Source organism: Peromyscus maniculatus, chromosome 1 (assembly GCF_049852395.1).
Source record: "Peromyscus maniculatus bairdii isolate BWxNUB_F1_BW_parent chromosome 1, HU_Pman_BW_mat_3.1, whole genome shotgun sequence".
Taxonomy (NCBI): domain Eukaryota; kingdom Metazoa; phylum Chordata; class Mammalia; order Rodentia; family Cricetidae; genus Peromyscus; species Peromyscus maniculatus.
Window position 1 is genome coordinate 17,334,239 of NC_134852.1, and position 11,420 is coordinate 17,345,658.

The window sequence follows — 11,420 nt, forward strand, 5'->3', positions numbered from 1 at the left end:
CATGATCATAGTCCAAATTAAGAGACTGCCTGGAAAGAAACACTTCTCACAAAGCAGCTTCAAATACACTTGACAAGGACCTGGTATTAGCAAAAATGGCAATAAAATGTATCCTTATTGATGGTTGGAAGGAGGAAGTAATGCAAGAAAGAAGATTAACTGAAGCTAGAAGTAGGCAATAATTTGCACATTTGAACCCACAGTTTCTAGAACAGTTTTGGATATTTTGCAAGAGACATTTTATAGAGGGGTTAGAAACAAGATATTAGTTTCAGGTTAACACAAAGATGTCTCCAACCATGTTAAGATGGAGGAAAACTTAGCTGCTTGCAAGCGTCTATCCTTGTTGGTATTATAAATTTCTCATTACATTTTTAATGAGTCTATGTGAAATGTACATTTAGAATGGAAATATTTAACATTTGTGGTCATTATTAAAGTTTATTTCTTTCACACCATAACTAGCAAATCAATATATTTTAGAAGTTTTACATCATGTTTGTTTGTATGGGCTGTCACTTTTTGTTGTTTCTCACAGGCCAGCACCATGTTGTCCTGCACGACCATTTTCTCTGAAACTTAATGAATCTCATTCCATCAATTTTCATTCTAAGTTAGTGAGCAATTTCACAGTAACATACATAGGAAGTAACTACTCTTGTCAAAATTTTGGGATGAGGTCTATTTAAGTGGTCAGGGCTGATGCTTATCTCCTGAGATTAAAAGACTCTCTGCTTCAGTCTCTGAGTTGGTGCATGAATTAAAGGCTTCTTTTACCAATCTAAACTGCAAATAATTGTCTTTATCAATATACTGAAAAACAGCAGGGCCATATTCAAAGGAAAAAATGCTGAATGACAAAATGAATTTATGTAATCTGGCAATTAGAATCATTTTCTTATCACAAACTACCACTGGAATTCTAGGAAATCTCTCTCTTATGTTCTACTATCTAGTCCTTTACTACAGAGAATGCAAACTAAAGCCTGCAGATTTGATTCTCATGCACCTAATAGCATCCAATGCCTTGGTCATTCTCTCTGCAGGAGTGCCCCACACAATGGCAGTTTGGGGATTGAGGAAATTTGTGAATAATTTCGGATGCCAGATCCTATTGTACATGCAAAGATTTGGGCGAAGTGTGTCCATTGGCAGCATTTGTCTCCTTAGTGTCTTCCAAGCCATCACCATCAATCCAAGGAGATTCTGTTGTAAAGACCATAAATTCAAAGCTGCAAAGTACATTGGATGCTCTATTGACCTTCTCTGGGTCTTGTACATGTTGATAAATTTCATTTTCTTTGTGTACCCTTTTATTGAAAGGAAGAGCAAAAATATGACAAGAAAACGAGATTTTGGATACTGTTCAATTGTAGGGAGTGATGAAATCAGTGACTCACTCTATGTAGCATTGCTTGTGTGTCCTGAAATCCTCTTTTCCGTGATGATCACCTGGTCCAGCAGTTCCATGATTGTCATTCTGTACAGACACAAGCAAAATGTACAACACATCCGCAGCACTACTGATTCTAGCAGAACCTCCCCTGAGTCCAGAGCTACCCAGAACATCCTGGCATTGGTGGCTACCTTTCTGGTTTTTTATACCCTCTCCTCCATCTTACAAGGCTGCATTGCTTTTTTGCATAATCAAAATTGGTGGCTTGTGTACATTACCCGCTTCACTTCTCTATGTTTTCCATCTTTTGGACCCTTTGTTCTTATGAATCATTATTCCATTCCGTCTAGAATCAGTTTGGTCTGGATGAGGAATAAAACATTTTAATCTTATTTTAAGTATTTACATGCTATGTTTTTCTTCATATCTGGTTGTTTACTTACCCATCACACTCAAGAATTCAATTCAGAAAGTTAAAAAGGTAGCACCTATTGTTTCTAACATTAACCAAATTGAGTATGGGAGTATTGTCATCTGGTGAATCAGCAGAATGGAAGAGCTGAGATCCATTACATTCTTGAACTTGCAGCTGGGAGAGTCTTCCCAGTGCCCATCTGATGTTTGAAGGAGCCAGCTAAAACTGTTGCCAACAAATCTGCCCTTCTTGTTGCTTTCCTCCTGTCCGGGCATCATGACTGCTTGTTGAAGTCACAGACACCATTGTGTACCACATTCTAATAGCAAGGAAAACTGAATCCATAGCTGGCAATGAACTTGAACTTCAAGAATCCCTGGTCCCATCAGTACTGCTTTAGCCTTTACCAGTACCAAACAATTATATTAATATATTTCACCTTCTATAGAAATCAATTCAAATTGAATGATGGCTTTGATATGATCTTGAAACTGGTTAGCTACTGTTTTATTAAGAACTTATAAATCATCAGTGACAGTGACCTATGAATTTTCTTTGTTATTATTGTGTCTTTATCTGCTTTAGCATCATGATATAATGCTTTGTGTTTCATCTAAACACATTTGGAAGCCATTAATAAAATCTTTATGTTAACTAGTTTTATTGTTTCTAAAAAAATTAAAAAAGTAACAACAGTGCATATACCCAGAGAACTTCATATCATTCCATAGAGATATTTTCCATCCAAGTTCACTCTGCTCCATTTACTAAAGAAAAGGAATTTGGAGGGATCTACATATGCATAAGCTGATAAATTGGTACTTAAATTGGTAACCATATGTAAAATGAACTATTATTTGATGACAGTAAATAGTTAAATGTTATGATATGTAGGAAAATTGTTGGATTTATATGGATAATAGTAAGCCAGTCACCCAAACTCAGAAAAAAAATAAATTGTGTTCCTCTTTATAAGCTGATCTTATCTAAACTGGCTAGGTTAGGGTCTCAAATTGACAGAAGCTAGAATCATCAGTGGAAGTACCCTCAGTTGAGGAAATGCCTCAATGACATCCAGCTAGAAGGCATTTTTCTCATTTAGTGATCGATGGGGAAGGGCCCAGCCCATGGTGGATGGTGCCATCCCTTGACTGTTGGGCTTGGGTTCTATTAAGAATGTGGGATGAGGAAGCCATGGGAATCAAGTCAGTAAGCAGCCACCTTCCATGGACTCTCCATTAGTTTGTCTCTGGGATACTGTGCTGTTTACTTCCTGTCCTATTGCTGTCTGAAAGACCAGATTCCAGGCTGCTCCACCTTTGTAGAGAGAATGACACAGAGTATCGAGGTTTGGGGGATAATTTTTTTCTCAGGGTCTTAATAGGTCTTACTAAAGGAACATATTCAGATGGTAACTTACTTCTCATTTGATCTCTGGGTTCATGAATGCTTCTCTATCTATTGTCTATTGTTGGCTTCCCGTCCCCATTGTTCTTACAGCTATCTATATTCAACAGAACCACCAGGCAATATAAAAGTTACATTTGAATGTCATATTATATTTCTTAAGTAAATGATAAGGACTTCCTTCAGTGATGAACAGCAATGCTGAAGCATAAGCCAAATAAGCCCTTTCCTCTCCAACTTGTTTTTTGGTCATGGTGTTTTGTCGAAGCAATAGAAACCCCAAGTAAGACACTATCCTGTAATGTCTACATGTATATATGCAAATGGATGCAAATGTAACTTCTGGATACCATTCAGAAAAGAAACTAATAAAGGTAGTATTACAGATGGGCAGGTCAATGGATCCATGAGTTGTGACCAAGGACATAAAATAATTAATTTTCTACTGTGCTCTGTAATTTTTTCTTTTCTTTTTTTTCTGGTGCATAGGGACATAGTAATATAATTTCTAGTGACAATATAAAGCCTTAAAAAAGATCCATGGCTGCAACATGGCTATTATAACTTCTATCCAAGTTCAGTTAAATGTCTTTAACTGGGACTCCATGGCAAGTGTTCTTCTGATTGGCTCTTACATTGGAGCTTTTATTTTTTCTTTAGTTTAGTACAAGGAAGTTCTTTTTTTTAGTTTAAAAATAAAACAGCATCTCAATCTTTTCAAAGATTCAAGGATATTTTCACAAATAGTCATCAGTAAGTGTAATGCATCACATAGATGGACTCAAAGACAAAAATCACATGATTTTGTTATTAGATGCCAGAAAATCTTTGTTTTTCTTTTTTAAGCAGTGAATTAAAAAAAAGATTCTACAAAAGATCTATATTCTGGTTCAGGGTTCTCTGTCTCAGGTCCAGAGGAGAAAGCAGGAACCTGCCTAGGACCAATAAAACTCTGCAGGAGACAATGATCCACATTCTGATTTTTGGGTACTACAAGGTCCTGAGTAGACAGAGTATTTTATGGTGAGGAAATATATGGTGGGGTATGGAAGATAGAAAGAATTGTTTATGTCCTATGGAGAGGTAGATTTGAGGAAGTGAAGATAGTGAGGATGGGCTGAAGTGGGTGGCATGTTTGCCACCTGGGACTCTAGTGCTGTCTAGGTCTGAGCTGTAGTCAAGGGCCAGGTCTGGGCCCATGGCTCTGCAGCAGCCATGGACTATGTTGATGTCCTTGGTTCCTGTTAATGCCAAAAGTCAAGAAAATAGGCCTGCACAGAAGTGGACCCACCCCTCGGTGCCTGAACACTGGTCCCAACCATCCTAGGGTACAGTACTTGAGAGACGAGGTCCTGTACTTTGGCATTGCAGCAAGACAGAGCTGATCCTGTTGGCAAGATCTGTGTGCACTGCTGCTGAGGACATGAAAGTGGGAAGACTGTGTAACAGGAATCTTAAAAGGTCTTATAATGAAAAAAAAACTCAGGCCACATATTGGGGGGAGAGGTTGAAAGATTAGATTCTCATAGCAGCAAGCCACTAGTTCTTACCCTTATGAAATCCTCCTCATAAAGAGTGTGAGCTCCTCTCTCCACCCTACCTTAGTGCTTCCTCTCTTCATCCAGCTCTGTCACTTCCTGTTGTCTGTACAGACCTCCAGATCTCTATGGTTAAGTAGTGGCTAACTCTTCCTTCTGATTTTCAGGCAATCTTTAATTTTTAGAGCAAAAAAAAAATATCACCACACACCTGGTCCTATCTCCCTTGTCTGCCATGTGGTGTCATGGGCAAGGGAAAGATGCCCTCCCCACTCATACCTTACTACAAGAGGGAAGCAGGAGAGTTGACCTAGCTTCAGAACCACTGCAGCACTCATGAGAATAGACTCTGTACCTCTCCTAGGCAGCACAGTAGAGTCGGCCCTATTGACAGGTGCACAGGTGATTTAGGGCCAAGAATGGGAGTATGGGAAATCTGGTCCCACCGCTCATCTGTCATATGGTGGTTTGAGTGTGGGATAGATAAACTCCCATCACATCTCTCAGCCCCTGTGGAAGATGGGAGATGTGTCCCTGAGATCATGAGAACTGATGATCTGACCCAGCATCTCACCAGCGGTAGCACTATGGAGATCAGGTCCTTCACCTCACCTAGGCAACACTTTAAAGCTGCCTCTGTTGGCAATGGAGAGAGTGGACAAACCCTAAGGGCATGAGCATAGGAGAGCTGGTTGTACTACTCATATGACATGTGGTGATGTGGGTAGGGGAGAGATGCCCCCTCTTGCCATTTGCCCCTTGCTGTCTCAGGCCCTGGTGCATGAGAGTGGATGAACTGTCCTTACCTCCTCACCAGCTGCAGCATTCACGATAGCAGGTCCTTCACCTCACCTGGGTACCCCATTACTGCTGACTGTATGGTAGAGGTATAGGTAAGCCTGCCCTGAAAGACTGAGAGTGGAAGAAGAGCTGACTCCACACCCTAATCTGTCACGTGGTGGAGTTGGTAAGGAAAAGATGCCCTCCCTTTCTTTCTTACCCCTTTCCACCTGCAGTGGATGAGCAAGAAACCCCTGTCCCTCACCATTTGCAACACTCATAAGAGTAGGCACTGAATCTTGCCTGCGCAACACAGTAGAGGTGACCCTGCTGGTAGTGGCACAGGTGAACTTGCCTCAAGAATGTGATTATGAGAGATCTTTTCTTGCCCCTAATTTGTTGTATGGTATTGTGAGCAATGGAGAGAATCCCCCCAACACACACACCTCTCAAAACCTGTGGCAGTTGGGAGTGCTGTCTTTGAAGTTATGGGAACAAGGGGGCTGACCCGCCTCTACTAGATGCATCATTGGACAAAGTAGCTCCTATACCCACATCACTGTTGAGCTGTCCCTGGAGGTGTTGGTGTGCCTGAGCAGGCCCTTAGACCATGAGAGCAGACCGACTCCTGGATGCTCAATACTTAGAACTGGTGATCTAAGCAGGTTGGTCCTGGAGAGCTAATCCTAGATTTGAGGATGACAGAAAGCTTGTTGGATAACCAACTCAGCAACAATCCATGGATGTGGGTTGGCCCAATCCCTCATCCATCCCATCTGTGATCTGCAGGAGCTTGTGAAGGGGCTAGTTCTGCAGATAAAATGCTGCAAGATCTCCATGACACAGGACAACAACAGGATAGCCCAAAGAATCCCCAGTAAGGGCCTAGTATTAATGATATAGCAAAACCCAGAGGCCTCCATCCAGACCAATGATGCATTGCAAAGAATACCTGCAAATAATGATATAAGCAGTAAAGGGCTTATTTTTTGACTAACTGTGTCATATTATGGCTTCCATGACTAGATTTATTTTTTCCTCTTTTATTTTCTTTTAAATTTTATTTTGCTTTATCCTAGGGGGAATTGCAAAGGTAGATGTTGGATAGGAAAGGATGGAGAGATGAGTGGGAACAAGATACATGACATGAAATCCAAAAAGAATCCATAAAATTTAAATTGGGAAAAAATAGAAAATAGCTTCTCTTTTTTTGTTTTTGCATTTGTTTTTGAGACATGGTTTATCTGTGTAGTTTTGGTGCCTGTCCTGGATCACACTCTATAAACCATTCTGGCCTGTACTTCACAGAGATCCTCCTGGCTCTACCTCCTGAGTTCTGGGATTAAAGGCATGTGCCACCACCTCCAGGGAGTTTCTATTCTCATAGAATACATCCTGATGGCATTTTCACCTTTCGTGACACCTTGAAATTCTCCACTTCCTCCATCACATCCACATCCATTTCCTTTCTCTTATTAGGAAATAAGAGGCTTCTAAAACCTAACATCCAAACAGGAAAAAAACAATAAAAACAAAATCCATCACATGGAAGATAGACAAGGCAAACACACAATAGTAAATAGCCCAAGAGAAGGCACATGAATCTGAGATCCACTCATTCACGTATCAGGAATCCCACAACAACATTAAATTGAAAGACATAAAATATACACAGAGGACCTGGTGCAGACCTGGGCATGCCAATGACTTTTCCTTTCAGTCTCAGTTAGTTCATAAGAGTTTTTCTCAGTTGACTTAGAGGACCACGTTCTCCTGTGTCATCCATTCTCTCCAGGTCTTTATCCTCTTTCTACCTCTAATTCATCAGGATTCCCTCAGATCTGAACACAAGGAGAATATGGAGACAGGCCATTTGCCAGCCCTGAAGTTAGAAGTTCTTTTAACAAAAACTTGTCAGCCTTTTATCATAAATAATATGGAATGTCTTTGGTTAAATGGTTCCTATCTAAACACAATAAAGACTACATACTACAAACCTATAGCCAAGAGTTAGGACCCATGAGTCTTATGTAAGAGTCATATACTTACTGACCACCTCCAGTTATGTTTAACCTTCAAACATGTCAATGTTTTTTTCTAAACAGTACCAAAATTGGGATTGACCAGGAAAGGACAAATCTTTGAAAGAAATTTTATATTTGAGGCATATAAATGAAAGGAACCGGTTGGGGGAAAGATATAGCAAGATGATGTAAGAAAAATGAGCAAAATATAATGAAGTGAACTGGGGAGGGCAGGACAACAGTAGATATGTGTTGATGAAAACTGCCACAAAGAAAATTACAGAGACTCTACATGAGGGAACAGTATCTGTTCATATGGTATATCTAAAGGACAGGGAACATGAGAAATGCAAAGAAATCCTGCTGCTATTTGAGGAAACCTATGTGTCTAGCACACTTGATGACAAATAATGGAGTCCTGGCTAGCAGGAGACCCTCAGAATGTCACCAAAACCCAGGGTGTTGCCTGATTCCTGCCACTTGTCTACAGACACATTGCCAGGACATGCTGCCCCCATGTACAACCTCAAACAAAGTGGGTAACATGCCCTTTGAACTCATTGGATCACAGTGTAATATGCTTTAGCTGATTTGGATAATATATGCATATATGCCAGTGAATGGCCACTTTAAACTAAATCTGAACCCTGATGCTGGTGTCTGGAATCTGTATTCTGGGTGATTTCATGAAACTTCTTTGCATCACTCCCTTAGACAGCAGTGCAAACCCTCACATTTAGGTGCCAAGAGTAAGTATTAGTGTCCCAAAGAATTTGATAATGTCGGAAACTTGAGCAGCAAAGCTTTTGAAGTAGAGTACAGAGGGCATATGGGATTGTTTAAGATTATTTGGGTTGGGAAGAGACAGAGAAGAGGAGGATAGAAGACACAGATAATTGACAATGGACTGAAGACTAGGAAGGTCAATACTAAAAAGCTTCAACTAGTAAAAACAGTCACTCAGAGCATTTGCAGAATGGAAAAAGATGCAATAGAGACTAGTGACTCTTCATGATATGTAGTGGATTTCTGAAAGTCACAGTGGTAGAAAGATGGTGGATATAGACAGTGCTTTCACAATGATCCTGAGAAGCCTCTGGACCCTTTTCTGAGGCTAGATATTGACCTATAATACAAATCACTAACCATACCCCAGAGATGATATTACACAAACATCATTTGTTCTGTATCCAGGGCACATGCATGTCTAGTTTCACACACATTAATTGCTTTCAAAATACCTAGGGGTCTTGAAGGCTTTGAGATGTTTAATTTTGAACTTTTGGTTATAAAGTCTGAGCCTTTACTTGGAAGGGGCCAAACATGATGAGACTCAATATTTTGTGAAATTAATATGCTATAATAAAACAGATCTACCATCAGAGGTATGCTATGCTATGCTGAAATCTCCTCAAAAGAAAAAAAATTGACTTACTGTCCAGATATACAGAAGCTATATACTCTTCACTATGATCTGTCTGTTTTACCAAACACTATTTATAAATTGAATTTAATCCCAATTAAAAACCCTCATCTCGGGTTGGGGATTTAGCTCAGTGGTAGAGTACTTGCCTAGCAAGTGCAAGGCCCTAGGTTCGGTCCTCAGCTCCAACAAAAAGAAAACCCTCATCTCATTCTTCACAGAATTAGAAAAATACAACAACTAATATTCATGTGGAACCATGACAGTCCTAGGCAGCAAAAACAATCCTGAGCAAGAGAACAATGCTAGAGGGATTACCATTCCAGATATTAAGGATTATTACAGAGACTATAAAAATATAGTTTAATACACACATGCAGACAAATGGAACAAAGTTGAGGCTCCAAAAAAGAGAACATGTAATTTCAGTCATTTAATATGAAACAGTATTCCCAAAACATTCACTGGAGAAAATAAAGCATCTTGAATAAATGGTGCTGAGAAAAATGAATTTCTATATGCAAAAGGATGAAATGAGCATGGTATCTATCATTTTGCAAAACGTCCAATTTCAAATGGATCAAAGACTTATATCTGAAACTGGAAACACTAAACTTGTAGAAGAAAACATAGGCAGGAATATACATGATACAGGAGTAGGAAAGGACCTCCTGAATAGGATTCTATTTGCTCAAGAATTAAGGTAAACAATATTATTCTTTCTGTTGATTAAAACTTTCCTTTATGACTTTGTTTGTCTACATAGCACATACTTAAATAGTCATATATACACATAACACACATTAATATATATATTAATTAATTAATTATATTAATTAATATATATATATATTATGTAGAATTGTCTACTGAATTAGGGAATGCTGCCAGTGACTACAAAATTCCACAAAAAAATGATTCCCCCTTGCACAGCAGCTATCACCTGCCAATAGTTCATTAGTGAAGATCTGGAGAGCATCATCTTCATTTATGCAAATATTCTTTTAAAATATCTGTTTTATTTTATGTGTACATGCATGTGCTTGCATTAGATACATGTATCATTTGCATCCCATTTTTCATGGAAGCTAGAAGATGGCATTGGATTCTCTGTAACTCAAGTTACAGGTGGTTATGAGATATTATGTGGAAGCTGTGAATAAAACTGGGTGCTCGGGAGGCATCAAGGGGAATCAGTCCCTCTGTAGGTATTTGGACTGTGCTTGTTTCTCTAGTGAAAGAAAAAGACCAGTTCAGAGCTGAACTCATGTAGCTTAGAGCAGACTGTCCTAGCTTTTGCAATCCTCAGGGAAGAAACAGAGACTCATCTGTGAAAGCAGATTTCCCTTTGATGGCTGATGCCTGATAGGACCTCAGGAGTCACAGGACAGACAGCCTGTCTCCATGTAGGATGGATTTCCTGATATAGTGTGACTGACATGTTGATATGTTCAGAACTAATGTCTTTTGAGGTAAAGATGAGGTTATAGGAGGTAGCCATGACCCTTACCAGCTGAGAGAATTAATCTCACCCCTGAAGAAAACTCATTCCCATCTCAAACTTTGAGAAAGTTTCAATTGGGTTTTATCTGCAGAGTTATATGATGAATAATTGTCTGAATTCTGCTCTCCTGGGTATTAGCACATAAAGGGAATTAAGAGAGCTGGAGTAGATGGATGGATTTTGAGAAAGAGTGAGTGATGGGAAAAGGGAAACAGTAGATGGATTTGAAATGTGGAGCCAGTCTCTCCAAAATTTACAGAGTAATCCAACAGAAAATGACTACACCACACACAGAATATCAAGCCAAACTATATTTCCAGGAAGCCAAATGCTATCTGCATAAATTTAGATATAGGAACAAGACTTGGATTTATTAATGGAGCTATCTTCAGGTTCTGTCACAACATAGGAAATACAATGTTCTAATTTAGGAACTGACAAATTTCAGTACTAACAATGAAAATGATTAATTTTATATAGCATAGCTTGCTTTTATTATTTATTATTATCAAAGGTCACTCAGAGGTTCACTATGACCAAGAATATATTTTAATAAGAAGAGTTTATTTTATGTAAGTACTGACACCTGAACTGATTGGGCCCAGGCATGTAGCTGAGAGCACTCCCAAGATTCAGAAGCTAGCCATATCAAATCAGGGAGAGTAAATCCAAAATGCCCAATTTATGTATTTTATGCATATGTATACACAGTTACTGATATTAAAATATATGTCTTGCAGATGTCCTAGTCCTCTTTCAGAGCAGAGTAAGGAAGTATAATTACAAACACCTAAATAGCAATTAGTTTTTATTTTATTTTATTTTATCTATCTATCTATCTATCTATCTATCTATCTATCTATCTATCTATTTATTTATTTATTATTTTAGAACACCATTCAGTTCCAAATAATAGCCACAGATTCCCATGCT

At 38.9% G+C, this 11,420-nt stretch overlaps 1 protein-coding gene across 1 annotated transcript; it reads left to right on the forward strand.

Annotated features, from left to right (window-relative positions):
* Nucleotides 1-847: 847 nt before the first annotated feature.
* LOC107400341 (vomeronasal type-1 receptor 4-like) lies at nt 848-1,783 on the forward strand. Its single transcript, XM_015991128.3, has one exon. The coding sequence runs from the start codon at nt 848-850 to the stop codon at nt 1,781-1,783; it is 936 nt and encodes a 311-aa protein (XP_015846614.3).
* The last annotated feature ends 9,637 nt before the right edge of the window (nt 1,784-11,420 follow it).

Excerpts from the sequence above, each read along its gene's own strand:
- LOC107400341 (XM_015991128.3), top strand. The coding sequence starts at position 848 with ATGCTGAATGACAAAATGAATTTATGTAATCTGGCAATTAGAATCATT.